Below are 21115 nucleotides of genomic sequence, written 5' to 3'. Positions count from 1 at the left end.
CGGTGGCTCACGCTTGTAATCCCAGCACTTTGGGAGGCCGAGGCGGGCGGATCACGAGGTCAGGAGATTGAGACCATCCTGGCTAACATGGTGAAACCCCGTCTCTACTAAAAATACAAAAGAAAATTAGCCGGGCGTGGTGGCGGGCGCCTGTAGTCCCAGCTACTCGGAGAGGCTGAGGCAGGAGAATGGCGTGAACCCGGGAGGCGGAGCTTGCAGTGAGCCGAGATGGCGCCACTGCACTCCAGCCTGGGCGACAGAGCGAGACTCCGTCTCAAAAAAAAAAAAAAGCCTGAATTATGACTTTATTTTAATAATAAAAAAGTCCTTTAAGTTCTAAAAACATGGATTTCTCATGTTTTTTACTTCTCGAGCCTATAAAAACAATTTCTTTATAAGGACTAGAATAACCAGGGGGCCTAGTAATATCAACTAAAAAATATTTTATTGATCAAATAGTTTACAGAGTTTTATTGACTGTGCAGGAAATATTCAGGGACTCTTCAATCAACTCTCTTAGTATTTCCAATGGTAGTTTGAGAACATTCCCTTAGCACTATTTCTATATCTGCAAACTTTTAAGAGATGTATTAGCTGGGCATGGTGGTTCATGCCGGCAGTCTTAGCTACTCAGGAGGCTGAGGCAGGAAGATTGCTTGAGCCCGGGGGATAGAGGCTACAGTGAGCTGTGATGGTGCCACTGTACTCCAGCTTGGGTGATGGAAGGAGACTCTGTCTCTAAAAGCATAAATAAAACAAACTAGAGATATATTCACCTCAAGTTTTCTCTGTTGAAAAACCAACTAGCTTTTAAGGAAATTGGTAACTTCCTTAAAAACAGTTAGGTGGCCTTCCTCTGTGCTCCCAAAGCAATTATCCCTTTATCCTAAAAGGATCTACGTATTTTTCTCTTCTACCCGATCATTAGAAGCTTGAGGGCAAAGACTGTGCCACGTTCATAAACATAACCCCGGTATAGAAAATGGCAGTAAAGGCATAAAGTTTGTTGAATGAATAAAAAACACAAATGAAAAAGTATGTTTATGGTATTGGTAGAGCTCCTGGAACATTCGTTTGCATATAGGTGAATCAATTATTGTAGGAGAGGTCACTTCAGTAAATGTTCAGAGTTTTCCTGGGATTCTATGACATAAAGATCCACAAGTCAGCTTTGAAGAAGGCAGCTCTCAAGCCCTCATCTTTGCCGTCCGTTGGTTGGAGGAAGGGTGGCATAGCAACAATGGTTGTTTCACTGCTCAACCCAACTCCCTGTAGTAAAATTCCAGAGGTTTCACCAGGAAGTCCAACTACACTCTAGTTTACATATTCCATAGGGATTAAATGTCCTGTGCTCCATAGGTGCATTGGATTATTGTGCATCCACTAAACCCCATAGATCTGTAGGTTACCTTAGACCCTTCTGCCCCAGTTACTGATTGAGCCACACGTATCAGGTTGTTTAGGTTTCCGTAGCCTCCCCTGTGCTCTTGAGAGCTTAAAGCCCCTTCCCTAGCAGAGCTTCATTACAGAAAAATGGAACTACCAGCCCAATTAATAACACAGCCATACTTCTTTCTATAAAAAAGGACATTTTCTGAAGTCACATACTCTAACCCTGAGCTGTACCCACAAGAAGGACATTTTCTGAGACAATCTGAAGAAAGTCACCATCTGTTAATGACTTTTCAGGAAGAATTTGGGGTTCTAACTAGATAACCACATTTAAGTGTTACCCTCCAACATGGCCCAGCTTAACACGTGAGTGAGCAGAGACAGATCTGGATGTGACATGTGTGGGTGGGTACAAGCACATTCTGTTTGCTTTATTTTTAATGATAAAGCAGTAGCACTTGGAACTGTGGATATTGGCTCTATTGCATACGTGAAATGTCTAAATGCTCGTCTCTTTATTTATCTAAAAGAAAAAATAATATGTTGAAAGGCACCACAAGAAGTGCCCAATACTGTCCAATACCATGCTGAATTTGTAATTTCTTCTCTGTATAAGGAACTGTGTGCCACATACTTAGCCTAAACAGCAATCATATAAAATGACATCAGTGACCACAACTATCAATTATGATATTTTTATTCAAGTGCTCAGGTATTAGAGCATAACAATTGCAGAGCCGTTTTAGGGTTTTCTGGGGGTGATGAGTTTAACAATGGACAACATTTGGGTACTGAACTTCAGGGACATTAGCCGTGTCTGTTTAGCCTGCCTGTGTGTATTATAAATACCTCACAAGGGGAAATTCAGAATACAGTCTAATAGGTGGCTCCTTCCTGTGCTAACACGTAACTTTCAATCCCTATCGTAAGATTCTTATAAAAGGTTTAGCATTTGTAAGTCCTCATGTATAGATTGAAAAGAAACTATCAGCACAAGTTCCCACTGAAAAGAAAACTTGATTCTTAGTTGTTTTGAAAAATGATTTTATTTTTATATTTTTCTCAATATTGTAGTAAGGAAATGAGTTCATAGTCTTGTAAACATTTGTAAAGTACATAAAATGATGAAGAGAAAATAAATTCCTGTAAACTGAAGATTTTTATAATGTCAAGGTAAGGAAAGCTTTTTTATACATGGCAATAAATCAGAAAAATTATACTGAAAATATTGATAGAACTAAATATAAAAAAATTAAATTTCTATAGGAGAAAATACCACCTCATTTGGCATTAAACCAAATGATACATTTGAAAAAAATTTTACAACATATATATCAGGCAAAGGTTCAATAAGCACTTAAGCAGCCCAAAAAAAGGCTGTTTATAAATAAATAAGAAAAAAAAATCCTACTTGAATAGGGGGATTATAGCCTTAACAGACTGTTTCTACTCTAAAAGACATGTGAATAGCCATAAATAAGAAGGTACATTTCAAATAACTAGTCATTTTAAAACACAAATAAAAACAGTAACAAGATATTCTGTTTTTTTTCAGCAGACTATCAAAGATGAAAAAAATTGTCAATAACCCATGCTGGTGATCTCATACGCTATAGGTATCATAAGTTGAAATATCAATACCTTTGGCCCTGCAACTACACACCAGGAATTTATCCTAAGTAAATTATCATTCAAATATTCAATTATATATACATACACGTGCACACACACACACACACACACACACACACACACACACAGATGCTCATTGAAACATTGTTTATAACAATAATACCTGTCCAATGTGTTAAATAAATTATGGTGCATCTATATAGTAAAATACCACAGAACCAAATTAAGAGAGAAATATATTTCTATATTTATAAATATTTTATCAGTATATCAGTAAGTGGTCAAGTTACAAATAAATATGTTTACTTTGATTCTATTTATGTAAAATTCTCTTTGTGTGTGTGTGTGTGTGTGTTTATGTAGAGAAATGTCTAGAACTGCACCATTCAACTTGATAGACACTGGCCTCATGTTGCTACCTAAATCTGAATTAATTTAAATTCAACCAAATTAAAAATTGCATTAGCCACATTTCAAGTATTCAATAGCCATGTGTAGCTAGTGGCTACCATATTGGACAGGTCAGATTTGGAATGGTCCCGGCATCACCAAAAATTTCTATTGACAGCACTGGTCTGGAAAGATGTTCTCCACCATGTTTTTAATGGTTGCTTCTGGCTAGTGGGATCTGGAGTTAGTTTCATTTAATTTTCTAAATTGCTTGAACTTTTTATGAGCATGCAATTAATTCATATTCAGAAGCTTCTTTCATCTGAAAAAAACTCACCTATGATTCCACCATGTAGAAATAAGCATTGTTAATATTACGTTGTAGTTCCTTGCAGTCTTTGTACTAAATGCTCATAGTTGAGCATAATTAAAATATGTACAGGTTTTTAATGTTGTATTTATATCTAATACACCGTAAGCATTGTATTTTATTCTTTGAAACTCTTCATAAACATTACTTTAAAAAGCTGCATACTATTCTGTCTAATGTCCTTAAATGATTTCTGTTATATATGTTGCCTGGAATATACTAAAATATTTAAGAATTTTGCAAATTAGTTGGGTTTGGGAAAATCAAATTTATAAGGAAGACAGTGATTTATAGTTATTTTGTTACATGTAGAGGACCATCTAATACATCACACTTTGGAGATGCTTTTTTTGTTCCAAATCACTATTCAAAACCACCTTCACAAAACCTAATAGCTTTAGAAATCAATGTTTTTGATAAAGTGCCTTTATTTTCAAGTATCCACTTTCCCTTCTGAATGCAACAATGCACAGAAATCTTTGTTACTATCCATCTTCTGAGGAGATTTATCCAAAATGTGTCACCTCTCTTTGAGTCCCTTTAGAAACCATTCTTTGAGGAACGTACTTTATTTGGCTCTCCTGGACAACATTTTGATAAATATAAAATGACTTTAACACAAGAATCAAAGGGAAAAAAATTTCAGGATTAAAGAACAATGACCTGAAATCCATGAGGGAGGAGCATGTGTAACAAATTTACCTGATATCTTGCTCTGCAAGTTGCTTCTGCTGTATTTGAACTTCTATCCGGAATAAAACTGAACTCAGGGGCTTTGTGTTCTATACCATACCCTGGTACGTAAAACCTTTCCAATTAGATTTATGTTCTGCAAGGAGGGATGGCCCCAAAGGCACCTCAGACTTTGCATATCAAAAACCAAACTCATAATCATAATCATATCCTCTACTCCTCCCCAACAGGGTCCTTCTCCAGATCTCCCTGCCTCTCTTGACTACAACTCCTTTCTCTCAGTTATGCAGTTCAGAAACTGGGGGTTATTACTGACACCTCCATTTCTTCAACCCCAAAACTGAATCCAACATCAAGTCAAGCTGATTTTGCCTCTTACATATCCCTCCAAATCTGTCCCCCATATTCCAGCAAGTCACATTCCATCCTTCCCCCATTTAAAGCCATTTGGTGGCTTCCCCTTGCTTGAGGGCTTAGAATGCCTTGACAAGAACAAACCTTACCTCCTTGCAGAATCTGGCCCCCTACCTATCCAGCTTCATTTCACCCAACCTTCTCTACTAGCTTTTAGTTTTCTCATCCTTGCTGCTCTTCCTCCTACCACAAGAAATTTGCATAACATGCTACTCCACTGCCTGAAGTGCTGCTTACTGTCCCCTCCTTCATCTAAGACTCTTCTCCATCTTTCAAATTTCAACTCATCATATGCTTGTTTAGGGAAGCCCTCTCTGATTTCATTAATTATGTTAGACTCGCCTACTCTTTTGCACACATTAATGAGGCTGTTTGATTAATTTAATGCCCGTTTCCTCGCCAGAATATAAGCACCACCAGGGTGTAAGCATCTGTTTTTGTTCACTGATGTAGCTCCATTAACTAGCACAATGCCAGATAAATAGTAGGGGCTCAATAAATATTTGATTACTGGATGAATAAAGACCATGAGGCAGATACTCCCAAGCACAAGGAAAATGCTGAATCTTCTACAAAAGAGTCTTGGAGCATTGGTCAACAGCAGAGCCTCTCTAAAGAAACAGATTCCCCCATGAGGAGAAAGCTGCATAAGTCATCAAAGTTTATAGTGAAATACCCTAATTACATTTCCCTTTGAGTTGGACTGTACTGTATGTACTGCACTCCGCATTCCCCAAGAATAGTCTGTATCGGAGATATAGAGTCCAGGAGGCTAGGCCCAACAGGACTATTCTTGGGGAATACTCAGAGTGGATTCTATTTATGTATCTCAGAGAAGGCCTAAGGAGAGAGATCTTGAAAGCATTCATGATGCAATCTCCTGCTGGGAAGAAGAAAGCCAGATGGGAGCTAAAAATTGATGCCAATAAGAGATTTGGAGCAATGCTGTTCAAACCGAGGCCTTTTCCTGTTTCCCAGGAGCATAGAGTCGTCCTTCTAGTAAGTTTTAAGACTTACAGACCATCTCTAAATGTAACTGGCAGTGTGCTGAAGCCAGCTTGTACCAGTTCATGAGAGCCAATTGTTAAATGTTTGCTAAATTTGCTACAGATTGATCCATACAGCCATTATGATAAATTAAATAATTTAAACTTAAAGCTAAATAAATTATACTAAAAATGCAGGTAATGAATACTCAAAACTCATCACTTTCTAATTATTTTATTAAATGTTATGATTAAGTATGATTTTGAGGCTATTTCTAGTCTTGCAGCTGTGTGGTGAAATAGTGTGCTACTGCTGATCCTTTTTCAATTCTGAATTCAGTGACATCATCAGGGTGGCTTGAAATCGGCTATGTTGGGAGTATTTACACCATGGAAAACAGTAAATGCTAACATTTGGGGATTTGGAGGCTTTTGTTGTTGTTTTGGGTTTTTTGGTTTTGTTATTTCTTGTTTGTTTTGATTTGCTAAAAGCCTGTTGTTGAACATTTGCCAGCATACCGCAAGAGGCAACCAATTTATGGCCCAGTGTAATCTGTCTTTTTCTACTTCATTGTTGAAATTACCTAGCAATACTAGGAAATCTTAGGTTGAAGTGGAATTCAATCTTCCAATCGTCTAAACCACATTTCTTCTAAACTACATTTCACAAAAAGGTATTGGGTGGGACTCGTTCAAGAAAAAAAGAGAGTATATAAATATATAAATATATAAAAATATATATATAAAATACACATTATATATATTTATATGATATAGATAATATACATTATATATATATATATATATATACTCTTTTTAATCCCACATCATATACTATTTTTTGAGTACCTAAGATAGTGTTTGGTATAAATTAACCATATAGAAAATATTTGAATAAATTAATTATAGAAGTCAAGAAGTATAATAATTTGAGTTAATCCTTGACAATAGGATGATTTGAATTCTCTTTATATAAAATGGATGGCATTATAATTCATTTCAAAATATTTCATGCATTAAATATCTTCTTAGGAAGATGCAAGAACACTTGACTTTCCAGTTTCCAAAGGATTTTAAAAATCCCCTGGGAAAATATTGGTTGGGGAGAGAAATGATGGCTGTGAAGAGGGGGATGAAGAGAAAAAGGTGGAAAAAGTGAATGAGATTTGAGAACAAAAGGAAAAAATAATTGCCTAAAAATTAATCAGTGCAGGCCAACAACTAAAAGAAGTGACTAATGTCCTGGGAATATTTACTGTTTTTTTGTAAAATTTAAAAAAAATTAACAGAGCTTTACACTCCTTAAATTTCCTCTCCATTCCCTATTTAGAATTGTACTGGCTGGGTGCAGTGGCTCACACCTGCAATCCCAACACCTTAGGGAGGCAGAGGCGGGAAGATAGCTTGAGCCTAGCGGTTCGAGCCCTGCCTGGGTAACATAGTGAGACCCCGTTTTCCACAAAAAGGAAAAAAAAAAAAAAGTTAGAATTGCACTAACAATTCTGGTGGTAGCTTTTACAATCACATAACATGACTAACAATAGACAAGTCACATAATTCACAAGACTATTTTTTTCTTATTGAAAGTTGAGGTCTTAGAGATGACAACTTTGGTCTTCATGTATAGTGTGTTTTGATGGATCAGTAGTAAGGGATTTTTAGAAGACATTTTCTTACTTTCACCTGAAATGAAGCACACACACACACACACACACACACAAAGGCATATTGAAGACAGGGCTTATTTAGATGCAACTAGTTATTTCTTATAAAAGTAGACATCAAACCTTATGAAGGCTTTGAATTGTTAAGATCTTTATATCCCTGTGTTTCTGAAGGTATATTATTGATTTTTATGAATTATAGAATATGGTTAACCTATGTGTATCTATAGTAAAAGAAAAGATATATAAATAAAACAAAGGAAATAAATCTGAAAATTAAATAGTATTTACTCTTAGAATATTTTTATAACTTTCAGCAAATGCACATTCACATCTATATTTAGCTTTATAGATAAATTACCCATTTACTTCAAACTCCTTCAGTTACCTGTAGTGAATTGGTGGGAAATTTTCTTGCTCCTTTTAACTCCTACAATCATTTATAATTTTAATAAGAAAAAGATAAGTGACAGCTAACATTTATTTCACTGCATTTTTTCATGGCATTCTTAAAATAAGTAATCATGTCAGTCTCCACAAAAATACATTAATTCTTTATGTACGTGTGATACATTAGAGTTTGAGGATTTACTTTTGATCACCACACTAATGATATAAGGTGAACAGACATTGCTATTATCATCCACCTTGGGTGGAAACTAGTTAAAGCTTTGAGAATATTAGTTGCCTAATTTACAAAGCTAGTTAAATGGAAGAACCAGAAACGGAAAAGATCTAGAAATGACTTGTCCTTTAGCACTCTTTAAATTAAGCTTCCCATGGAAAAATGAATTAAAGGAAAAACAAAATGAAAATGCAAATGTTTAGAATATAGGCAGTCAAATATAAACAAACCATGAATGTATACCTAAATGCGCACACAAATATATATACTGATCGACAAATCTCAAAGTAAGTAAATGGATATACATAGATATACTAAAATGTTCTTGTCTCTATAACAGATTAAATTATTCAGTATGTTCCCCCCATATTGTATTTCATTTTCATTTGTAGAACTTTTCAGTGTCTAGTTCTTCCATTTAACTAGTTTTGAAAATTAGGCAACTTGTATTCCCTGAGCTTCAACTTAGTTTTCCTCAAGGTAGATGATAATAGCAATGCCTGGTCACCTTACAGCATTAGTGTGGTGAGCAAAATCAAATCTACAAACTAATGTGTCACATGTACATAAAAAATTAATATATTTTTGTGGTGACTGACATGATTGATTATGTATTTTAAGTATGCCACCAGCTATTAATTTTTTTCAAGTACTCACAGCTTTTTATGTGCAGCTCTGAGCTCTTAACATATAATGATTCTTTTATTTCCTGTAATAACCTTTTTAAGGGGACACTGCTATTATCCTCATCCCACAGTTTGGAAAACTAGGCACAGAATGATTAACAAAACTTTTTAAGGTCACACGGCTTCAAACGACAGAGCCAGAACTCAAAGCCAGACAGAATGCAACCTGTCTGGCTGGGCACAGTGGTTCACACTTGCAATCCTAGCATTTTGGGAGGCAGAGATGGACAGATCACTTGAGGCCAGGAGCTTGAGACCAGCCTGGCCAGCATAGCAAAAACTCGTCTTTACTAAAAATACAAAAATTAGCCAGGTGTGGTGGTGCGCACCTGTGGTCCCAGCTATTTGGGGGCTGAGGCATAAGAATCGCATGAGCCCAGGAGGTAGAGGCTGCAGTGAACCCAGATTGCACCGCTGCCCTCCAGCCTGGGTGACAGAGCAACCCTGTCCCCTTCCCCTGCCAAAAAAAAAAGAAAGAAAGAAAGAAATAGAATACAGGCTGTCTGCTCTTTCCCTCCAGGTGTGATTTTCTGAACAAAGGGAACATTGTGTTTGTCATTATTAATGAATTGTCATCCTCCTTTTTTGATATGTTTGATTTTAAATTATGCTCTGAGGTTCTAGAAGCCCCTTTGGCACATCTAACTATAGCAAAGTACCATGGAAGGAAGCAGATAACATTACAAAATAGGAAAACTTAAATCTCACCAATAAAGGACTCATAATCTAGGGAGATGCTGCGGACTCACTGTAAAGGTGTCTGTGCATTCTATTAACAAATAGGCCTCATTGTGATAGCTAGAAGCATTGACCTCGGATGAAAGTTGAAGGGGAATATAAAGCTTTTCATGCTCTGTGGGGGGTTTAAACAGGAAGGCACATAGGATCCTAATTGTCTGCTTTGCACACACTGTTACCCCTCAGGGCATGTGGATTTTTTATGCATCGCAGTGGTAAGGGCTGTGCATACAAATTTTGCTGGCAGACAGGTGGTAGCATATGTCAAAAAGACTGGGGGGATAGTTTAAAACATGGCTGACAAGTTGTCTACACTTTAGAATTTTTAAGTTTGAAAAATACTGACTCGATGAGGAGGAAAAAGCTAACTACTTTGTCCATTGACTAGTTTTCAAATTGCTATAGTTCATGCACTTTTATTTTCAGCAAGGATGATTGTACAAATAATGGTTAAAATTGACCATTTAGCTTCAACTCTTTCCTAGGAAGGCAAGCACTTCCATTAGACCACCTTTCTTTCCTATTTTGATTTCTCATATGCATTATTTTATATTTTTAACAAACTGCCTAAAATATCGCTAAACAAGGTAACTTGAATGATTGCTATTTAAGTTTTATTCTGCCAATTGAACTATTTGTGCTATTTTATATAAACTGCATCAAATGGGATATACTTTGTAACACAGTGTGATATGGAGAGGGCTTAGAGTTTACCATCAGGTATACTTGGATTCAGATCTCCCTTTACGCCATTTTATAAAACTGAGCAAATTACTTCATCTTTCAGCACCTCATGTGAAATTGGAATAACAATAGCTATCTCTCTGTGTTAGTTTGCAGATTAAATAGGGGGAAGAAGACACAGAACAGCTAGTGTGGTGGTTGACACAGTCACTAATTGGAAGAACTTGTTATATGTATCATTTTTATAGAGAAATGAACAGAGTCAGCACTTTGGGAGGCCGAGGCAGGCGGATCACAAGGTCAAGAGATGGAGACCACCCTGGCCAACATGGTGAAACCCTGTCTCTACTAAAAATACAAATTTAGCTGGGCGTGGTTGGTGGCATGCGCCTGTAGTCCCAGCTACTTGGGAGGCTGAGGCAGGAGAATAGCTTGAACCTGGGAGGAAGAGGTTGCAGTGAGCCGAGATCACACCACTGCATTACAGCCTGGTGACAGAGCAAGGCTCTCTGTCTCAAAAAAAAAACAAAAACTTAGTAGCCTATCTGATGAAATTCTTTCAGTTCTAGATCCCATAGAATACATGAGGATTAATCAATATCAAGATAACATTTCCTTATTTCTTATAATCACTGCTTTAATGTTGTAACAGGTGTATTCAATCCATTGATATTCTATTGGCTCACTCACAGAGGTTACATAAAGAGAGTTCCCATATAGTCCTGAGACTGTTTTCCGGCTATGGAAATGCGAGAGAGTTAGCACCCCAGGAATGACTGTCCACCAATGATGGATGAGACTGAACAGATAAATGCTGCAGTTTCCAGGCTACTTAGGGACATCCTAAGATGTGTTCTTCATACTGTCTCCAAATGGCCCTACTGTTTTGAGCCTCAGTTGCCCAAAATGGTAAACTGCTAATTAACTCAGTCTTTAAAGACCTTCTTCCCTCCTTGTCTTACTTCCCCACTCCTCACTGTGCTTTCTGCAATCATCTCCAAAATAAATTACTTGTCCTCAGATCTTTGACTTGCGTCAGCTTCTGGGGCATCCAGACAAATATCCTGTCTGCCAAGCATGTGTATTGCAACCTGGGAAACTATTAAGACTGGTGCAAAAGTAATTGGGGTTTTGCCATTACTTTTGCACCAACCTAATAGCTCAGGCAACGCAACTTTTTGAAATAGGTAATAGCATTTTCCCAGCTCTGAAGTTGTCTCTCCACATTCTGAGCCTATTTTTCTTGGTCCAAGGACTGTGGGTACTTTATTTCAACCCTATTTTCTGCTTCTTCTATGGTCAGCCTGCCTGAATGCCCTCCAGCAGCCCCTTATCTTTCCTTCCTTCCTAGCTCTCAAAACTGCATTAAACCAGACCCTGAGCTTGCTCCTGGAGATGAGGAAAATCTAGGACTCCATTTATGGATGCTGCTTTAACTTTATTTTTCTCTTCTCTGTGACCACTTCCAAGAACAACCAAACTTTTAGCTCCATGGGAACTCCAGGGAACTTTTAGCTTCTCTGTTTGTGAACCAGGAGAATATTATCAGGATGATTGCCTTCCTGTTTCTTCTAATTTTTTTTTTTTTTTTTGGTTTTAGACTTAGTGTGTTCACTTTAGCTCAATCAGTTCAAGCCTGACAGCTTCAAACCACTTTATTTTGGATGAAGATGCATGGCTAAGCTAACTATATTTTCTCTTCTTCATCAACAGATTTCTATACTTATACAGTGACTTTACAAATTCATCATTATTCCATCCCAAAACAAATATGAATGCTCGTTATGATAATGCCATTGCGGGATATGAACGGGCAGTCCTCTACCAGCTTTCTTTTTTCTAGCATGTACCCAGAGTTGCTTTTCTTTGACATAGTCAGTCTGTTCTCCTTCTACTCCCTCAGAGTTAAAAAAAATAGCTAAAAAATATTTAAAGATTTTCCATCTGTTACTTGCAGGAAAGAAATACTTAAACAAGTAACATCCTCCAAGTCTTTTGCTCTATGTAGAAGAATATTCCCAGCGCCATATTTCAGAGTCATCATCGATGCAAGTGGATAGGTGTCTCCTCTATAAAGGCTTGCTGGCTGTGTGAGCCGCCTAAGCCACCGGTACACCCTGGTGAACAGAGTGACATCCTTCATCACACTCATATGTAAAAGAAAGAAACCTTGAAAATGAGAGGTATGAGGATAAGCATTGATTCAAAGGGAATTTGTTAGTCTGTGTTTTATTTTCTGAGATGCAAATGTTGAATTCAAGGGCTTGATGGGAAACCAGCCTGGACGTAAATTTATATATTTCCTCTACAATGAAATTTGAATAAAGCATACCAAGTCGGCTCTGCCTTCAAAGAAAAGGTAGCTTTATCAGTGTGAAGCTGAATCATACGAATCTCACTTAAGTATAAGGAATCCATCTCTTTCATTTCCAACTGCTGTATTGAGTGCTACCGGAAAGCCTCTTATATGCTTGATGATTGATAGGAATGGATTCGAGTTCCATCCATATAACTGTAATTCAGATTGAGAATATTGCATTAAGTGCAGGGAATCAAATTAACTTATACAAATCATTAGATAAGCCTACAATCCAATAAAGATACATTTCATGAGTATGAAAAAATGAGTAAGGTATATCTTCTGCACCAAAAATGTTTCTGGTATCAAAAATAAAATCTAAAGGTCTTGAAGAGATGTTTTATTTTATAGATACTTGACATACAAATAAAATAACCTTTTTAAAAAGTGATATTAAAAAGTAAGGATTCAAACCAGCATTTAAGTCTTTTTTTAAATCATCTTTTAGCCTGTGTTTATTCCTTCCATTAATTTTGAATATTTTAAGTGATATAATACAGTAACACTGCTGTAATTGAGTCCTTGCTTCTTAGGTGTAGAACAGTCTTTACTTTCTTCAGTGGCCAATTACCTGAAAATGGGAATCATTAACATGAACTTTAACAAGAGCAAAACACAACTTTCTTTGCAGCAGACATGAAGTAATTTAATCACAAATCCTGATGATTGAGAGAAAATGAATTTACTTCGTCAGACCGTCTCTATTTGGTAGCACTTAGGGGAACAGAAATGATCTAGATTTAACTTTAAAAGTGGAATTCAATTATAGCTGCCAGGATTCTGAGTTGGTCTGGTTAATTCCAGCTTTGGAGATACATCTAGGATATTCTCTGCAGATATTTACCTACTTGAGTAGGTAAATCCTTCTCTGGAAACTTCTTAGGAAGTTGAGTCTATAAGAAATAGACAGAAAGCTCCTTGGTAGAATAGGTTTGGGAGATAAGGTGGTTTGCATGCAAGTTGTCTATCAGTTTTTGTTATTGTTGCTATTTTGATTTTGTTTGTTTGTTTCTGAAACACAGCCACCCATTTCCCAAGAACTGAGAATGTCATACTCTAGAAAACAACCACTCTTTACACATCCGTTTTCATCAAATTCCTTCTACCTATAAAGTCCTCTAAAAAGTTGGTGCATTTGCAGTTTGTCCTTCCAGACAATCCCCTCTTTGTGTATTCTCTGAAAGTCTGAAAACAACTGAGGACAACTTGAAGGTACAAGTGTCTTTCCCGGTCTACCCCTTGCGTATCAATATGCTCAACAAAGAGTCGTATTCAAAAATAGATGAGTTATTGAGTACAGGTCAAATAAAAAGTGAACTTGTTTCTTAAAAGAGAATTCTAACATAATCAAGGTTAGTGTTGATAAAAATGAAATAAATGAAGAAAAGATACAGTTTTAAAGATAAAATGACGAGTGGTGGAAAAGAAAGTAAAGCATAGTTTAAATCAATGTGCTGCATCACCAAAAAAGGACGTTAGTAAGAAACTTGGCTTGTTACATACTTTATATTCTCTGTTTACATTCAGAACTATATGGTTTTAAAATATTGTGGTTTCTTCTGAGTAAGTGTTTCTCAAATCTAAGTGTTCCTTTAGTTCATACACAGAAACCTTTTTAAAATTTTTTTCCCAAATGTTAACCATCCAGATGCAGAATCATGCAGTGAGTCCTCAAATACTTACCCCTCAGATTCAATCAGCAGCATCATTTTACCAGCCTGTTTCATCCACCCGATTCCAGACATCACTTCTAAATACTTCATTATAAATTTCTAATTATATAAAGGCCAATAGTCTTTTAAAAGATATAAAACACCTGTAATCCCAGCACTTTGGGAGGCTGAGGTAGGTGCATTAGCTGAGGTCAGGAGTTCGAGATCAGCCTGGCCAACATGGAGAAACCCCATCTTTACTAAAAATACAAAAATTAGCCGGGAACGGTGGCACACCCCTATAGTCCCAGCTACTCGGGAGGCTGACACAGGAGAATCGCTTGAACCCGGGAGGTGGAGGTTGCAGTGAGCTGAGATCACACCACTGCCCACCAGCCTAAGCAACAAAGCAAGACTCCATCTCAAAAAAAAAAAAAAAAAAAGAAAAGATATATGAGCAACAATTACTGATTGCTGGGGAAACTTTTCAAACAAAGATTTCAGAAAGAGTTGGTCATGTTTCTTATAAATTCTTAGTGGAAATCCCAGAAGCTCTTTTCCAGAATTGTTTTCTACTCTGGGCACCTACTCTGAGTGGTCTTTACTTGCCTTGCGTTCCTTTATCTTAAGGATGATTCAAGAGAATCCCTGACCCCCAAACCTAGTGTCTGCAATTGAGAGGTGGCCGGCCATCTTTAACCAATCATCTGTTTATCAAGTTTTGAGCAAAAGTTTTTTGAATGGACATGCGAATTAGGCAGTAAAATAGTGTAGACTGAACAAAAAATGCTTGGGGGAGAAAAAAGCCAGAGAATGAGTTGTGTGGCTGTCACTGGAAGGAAAAAAAGGGTCCAATGTATAGATCCGATTCATCTCCAAATATTTTCCCGCTAACGATTGTGGAGGTAAATATGTTGATGGACTTTGTAATCACTGATTTAAAACCTGTGATTTATAATTACAAGTTTCAGGTGATTTCTGAGAATGCTTTTTCTCTTCTGAGTATACCAAAAAGAACGCCACAAAATTACAAGTACTAATATGTTTTCTCTTTGAACCTTGTCTCAATGGTGTTCAAAAACTTTGATGCAATTAATCAATTCATAAAACACCTTGTTATCAAGTTTAATTAGTCTTCAGAAAACATTCATTCTTCTCGAACATTCTCCTTTAATCTTTCATTAATGGTAGAGTGCTAAATGTTTCCCTTTTTTGCTATTATTGTTTATTTAATAAAACGTTTGATATAGACCTCTCCTTTTCTAGGTCATGCAAATTGATGTTTTTGTGGTAGCATTTGATCTTTCTGGGAGGCTTGATGTACTTGATAAGCTTTCAACTTGTTAGTGAAGGTGAGATTTCAGTTATATTAGGCAGAGCTTTGAAACAGGGTTTTCTTTCTTCATAACTTTCCTGAAAATGTGACTCTTCATGCGGCCAAAAGTTTTATTAACTAAAGAGAGAATTAATGGCACCAAGTAAAGTAACTCAGCTGGAAAGGTTTTGTTTGTTTTCTTTCTTGGTTGTGTGTGGTTTTTGTTTTTTTTAAACATCTACTATTTCTTCATAAGGATGATGTATATCAAAACCTCCAAAAAGAGGTCAGAATAGCCAGTCTAAGTAATCAGGACCTGTTGGCCCAGTATTTAGCTAAATAAATAAGAATGTAAGTGTACTCCTGGCTCAGAAGCTGGCCAGCAAATTTGCTAAGTGATTGATTTGATGCTAATTTTCTGCATGAACTTCTCATTTCCTTCAGGGCCTGCCCTATGGGAGGAAATAACTTCAGCCAAGCTGACTGAGCCCTATTTTAGGTTTCACTTTGAGCTTTGAATGTTTGGAAAACTCCCTTTCCCAGCAGCGCTATATGTCCAAAGGATTTCCATTTATGATGACCCAAAGAATGCAACTTGCTCTGAAAAGACTGCAGAAGTTCCCTGTGTCCAAATCCCAGTACATTCCGAGGACAGAACTGAAATCAACATATGCATGGCAGGCACTACGGTTTTGCTCACACTAATTCTGTGTCTCTTTCCATCAGTACTGACTGTTGGAGCAGGTCTACGCTGAGAGCCAGGGCTGTGTTTCTTCCCTAGCCCTACGTAGGCATTATCATATTTTAATTTCAGAATAACCACCTTCTTTGTCTTAGTGCATTCAGGAATTAAGGAGAAGAATAGAGATTTTTCATTGCAATACACAATTTATGGGATGATTGGAGGAAATAGAGAACCATGGCACATAAAAATGTGTGATAGGATCACAGAAAGAGCACTTAACTAAAGGCTATAGTATCGAGCCAGAAATCGTCTCTCCACTACCTCTGGGCAAGTTGCTTCATCTCTCGAGGCCATTTGTGGGATGGGAGCCTTAAACTCCTACAATTTTCTAGTAACAGTAAAAGCAACTCTGTTTTGAAATCACTCTAACTCAACAGAAGTTGAAGTTATGCTATCACGTTGGAATCTCTAGTTATAGATTAATTATTTTCAATATTTATTATCCAGGACCCCAAATTACGTGAACTTTTGGATGTGGGGAACATCGGGCGCCTGGAGCAGCGCATGATCACAGTGGTGTATGGGCCTGACCTTGTGAACATCTCGCATTTGAATCTCGTGGCTTTCCAAGAAGAAGTGGCCAAGGTATGGTGGATGGAAACTGCTAAAGCTTATCATCATGATCTGAACCCTTGAGCTATCATACTAATGCCTGCAAAAGACTGAATTTTTGTCATATTTAGCATGTGTTAAAATTTCACCTAAAAATAATTCAGCTGCCAAGTAAAGTGCAATTAAAATACTTCCAAATAATGGCATCGACTTAAGAATTATGGAGATTTTTTTCATTAAGAATAAGCCATTTGTCCGGGCACGGTGACTCATGCCTATAATCCCAGCACTTTTGGGAGGCTGAGGCGGACAGATCACTTGAGGTCGGGAGTTCGAGATGAGCCTGGCCAACATGGCGAAACCCTGTCTCTACTAAAAATACAAAGTTAGCTGGGTGTGGTGGCGGGCACCTGTAATCCTAGCTAATTGGGAGGCTAAGGCAGGAGAATTGCTTGAACCTGGGAGGTGGAGGTTGCAGTGAGCCAAGATTGTGCCACTGCACTCCAGCCTGGGTGACAGAGTGAGACTCTATCTCAAAAAAAAAAAAAAAAAAAAAAAGAATAAGGCATTTGATATAATTTCTTTGCATAACAAAATACAAATAAAACTACATTCTATTTCATCTAAACACTTTCTCCCAAGTCATTCTCTCTCAGCTTCATCCCTATGCCACTTCTAAGTCTCTAAGTCCATCTCATTTCCAGCTCTGTCCTAGGGGACAGACATCTTCAGCCCTCTTTAAACTTCTTAATCCCTGGGCAGCACCTAGCCCACCATAATCCGTGTAGTAGTTACTCAATTAATATGTAGAATAATGAAAAACTAACACTTTAAAATAAAAATTTTAAATAACAATGAAAATAGTATTAAATAAGAACAAATAATATTTATTCAATTATGGATTAGAAAGATAAATTCGATATGGCCCACCCATTGAGGAGCTGCCATTTCACTAGGAGCGAGCCTTTCAGATACTTACAAAAATAGCTAGAAAACAGATATAATATGGAAAACAAGATGCTTTGAACATCTAGGACCCCTGGATTCAAGTGCAATGCTTTCTCTAGAAATGTCCTATTGTCACTGAAAGAATACTGAAATGAACATATTTAAAGAAGAGCTTTCTTTTTCCATTTTTATAGTTTATAAAATACTAGTGATAGTCCTTCTGCTTCATATAACTTCCTTCAAGAGTTGAGAATATGAATCTAAGAATACTTTAAGTTCTGCATATAATATATGTGCCTTACAGAGCTTCTCATGTCATGCATCACAACTACAGGGTCACTTCATGTCAGTGTGCATTGTCTAAGTGTTGTGATCTACAATTTTTTAACCCTCAGTGCTCTGGTGATTTTCTGAGCTACACCAGATGTTTTGGCCTGGTTCCTTCCTTCCTTCCTTCCTTCCTTCCTTCCTTCCTTCCTTCCTTCCTTCCTTCCTTCCTTGCTTTCTTTCCTTTCTTTCTTTCTCTTTCTCTCTCTCTCTCTCTTTTTTTTTTTTTTGACGGAGTCTCACTCTGTTGCCAGGTTGGAGTGCAGGTAGTGGCTCCTGCACTCTACTTGGCTCACTTCAACCTCCGCCTCCCGGGTTCAAACCATTCTCCTGCCTCAGCCTGCCAAATAGCTGGGACTACAGGCACATGCCACCATGCCCAGCTAATTTTTGTATTTTTAGTAGAGACAGGGTTTCACCATATTGACCAGGATGGTCTCAATTTTCCTGGTTTCTATGTCATTAGTGATTATTGGCAGGGATTTATTTCTAACACTTACCTAATATTGACTTTAATTCTTATAATGGGATGCATAAAATGCCAACCAGTTTTAATATTCTAATGTCTTTAGAAACTGCTCCTTCCAAGTATGTTGTAAACAGAATCTACTTTCTCTCTTTATGAGCCAAGTTACCCATTTATTTCTATAGTATCATTTATACTTGGAGAGATTTCAGTTCAGTGAACATTGTCTATGTGACATATACTTTATTTCCCTGTATATGAATGGATAGTTGGATGGATAAATGAATACAGAAAAAAACAGATTCTAAATGTTTACAAAATATTTTAAAAATATCTTTCCCCAAATGAACTATATTCCTTTTTAAAAAAGTGACCAATTTATGGGATGCATTAAATCTCAATTACAAACATGCGATAAATGGCAGTGGCTTTCAGGGAAGCTTTTGCTAAGAGTGAATATATTTATATTACACATCAGTCTGCATATCTCAAGTTGCATTAAGCCTTTGTGCAGTCGTATCTAAAATATATTTAATTTCCTCCTCTCTGTTGCTTCCTGCCCACTAATTTTCCTTAGGGATTTTTATCTCCAATCCCTGTAATACTCCCCATCAGGAGTGCATCTGTAGAGATTTTCCCAGGGGCTACTCAATGTTCCCAGTATAATCAATGAAGCTATGGAGAATATTTTGCCTTCCCTGGCTGTGATGTTCTATAGAGTATTTTCCCACCCCCCACTGAAACTGCTCAGCCAGAAACTTAAGATTTGCAAGTACCACTGTTATCTTGGAGCATCAGGTATCACAGTCACACAGGGAGCCTGTTAAAACACAGATTGTTGGGCCCCAGCCCCAGCAGGTCTGGGATGGAGCCTGAGCATCTTCATTTCTAACTGGTCCCCAGGTGGTGCTAATGCTGCTGGTCCAGGCACCACACTTTGACAGTCTCTTCCTTAGAGAAGCTTGGGCACAGTATTGCCAGATCTTGAATTTTCTTCTAAAAGGAGCTGCAGAATCCATGAAAGGTGTTAAATATTGGCAACAGTTGTTTAAAAACACCACATGAACCAAAAAAACACAACTACGGTCTGAGTGAGACTTGGGGGCTTCCGTTTGGCAGCTTTTTGGTCTAGATTCACATTAAGTAAGAAAAACATTGTGCTAAATAAAACCTCAGGTCCTGACCACTGAATACAATGGGGGAAGCACGTAACGTTATCTTGCAGAGTAGAATCAGCACTCTCCACCACATTTGTTCATTCTCTAACTTCCAAACCATTCCTAAAGCCCTCTGGGTGCCAAAGAAATGTGACCTTTTAGCACAATATTTTTCAATAGACAGAGAACCATCTGCCCCATTAATGGTCATTGTGGAAATTTTTCAGAAGTTTTATAATAGGCCACTTTTTTGTGACTTAGATTGGATCCTATTCTTAACCACAGCATCTCTCATCCCCTATAAAGGAAAGAGAGACAGAATAATATAAAAAGAAAATCTTTTGGATGTCTCCAGGTTCCATTTTTAAACATGTAACTTGAAAATTAAAGAATAAGGGAGACAAATCATGCCTTTGGGCCAAATTTAAAAGTCAAGAAGAACACCATCGCTACACAATGTTCTACAAGTTCACCTTACAACACTCAACCCATTAATTCAACAAATGCAAACCAAGCAAACGAGGAATTACTGCTGGAGGAGACAAATATGGGTTGTAGTTTTTTTTCGCTTGCTGAAAAAAGTAACACTTTGTTGCAAATAAAATATGCTTCCCTGAAAGGCCATAATTTTGACTCTTTTTGAGAAGGAACTAAGTGGGACAGAACTCATACTCATGAGTTCTGTAATTTGGGCCCCAGGAAGGAACACAGTAAAGGGGAGAGAGCAATAGAGAAGATGTCTATACATCAGAAATGTTAACAATACTCTTCTGCCAAATGGATATGAGCCTTCAAGCCTTTTGACAGTTTGGGTACATTCTTCATCCATAAAATGAAGAACTTGGATTCGTTCACTCATTTATTCAACAACATTTTGTTAAGCCTTCTGCAATGTGCCAAGTCCTATTCTAGATGCTGGGGATCAAGCAGTGAAGAAAACAGATAAAGACCCTTGCCGATGTGGAGCATACATTCTAGTGTGGGAGACACAATAACAAAGTAAAGAAGTCAGCCACGCAGTGTATTAGGAAGAGAGTGTTATTGACAAAAATGAGGTAGGGATGGAGAGTGCAGTGGAAAAGGGCATTAAATAGGGTGGTCAGTGCAGCCATCTCTAGGAAGTGACACTTAAGCAAAGACTGGAAGGAGGTGAGGGAGCAAGTCAGGAGGATGTCTGGAGAGACAGCACTTTGCTTGCACGACAGCAGGTGCAAAAGCCCTGAGGCAAAAGATAGTCTGGTGTACTTTAGGAACAGCCAAGGGGAAGCGTGACAGCAGCTGGGTAAGCAAGATTGAGGGAAGGTAGTAGCAGAGGGAACT

General features: G+C 37.5%; 1 protein-coding gene and 1 long non-coding RNA gene across 13 annotated transcripts in view; one reads left to right on the top strand and one right to left on the bottom strand.

Moving 5' to 3' along the window:
• PLCB1 (phospholipase C beta 1) overlaps nt 1-21115 on the top strand; it is a 767658-nt gene that overhangs the window by 477657 nt on the left and 268886 nt on the right. For all 5 annotated transcript variants that reach the window (XM_032143066.2, XM_058433160.1, XM_032143068.2 and 2 more), the window contains one exon: nt 16793-16930. In XM_032143066.2, the coding sequence (XP_031998957.1) occupies nt 16793-16930 (138 nt within the window). The remainder of the gene's footprint in view (nt 1-16792; nt 16931-21115) is intronic.
• The window catches only part of LOC131382237 (uncharacterized), a 121325-nt gene that overhangs the window by 67397 nt on the left and 32813 nt on the right, over nt 1-21115 (bottom strand). The window contains exon 4 of one of the 8 annotated variants that reach the window (XR_009211531.1): nt 13060-13204. The exons of 5 other annotated variants lie outside the window; for them this stretch is intronic. This is a non-coding gene — a long non-coding RNA (uncharacterized LOC131382237). Of the gene's footprint in view, nt 1-13059; nt 13205-18906; nt 19645-21115 lie in introns of those variants that run through there. 2 more of the 8 variants (XR_009211532.1, XR_009211528.1) reach the window with 2 other exon arrangements.

Source organism: Hylobates moloch, unplaced genomic scaffold, assembly GCF_009828535.3.
Source record: "Hylobates moloch isolate HMO894 unplaced genomic scaffold, HMol_V3 SCAFFOLD_21, whole genome shotgun sequence".
Taxonomy (NCBI): domain Eukaryota; kingdom Metazoa; phylum Chordata; class Mammalia; order Primates; family Hylobatidae; genus Hylobates; species Hylobates moloch.
This window is presented reverse-complemented; position numbering and strand designations above follow the sequence as displayed.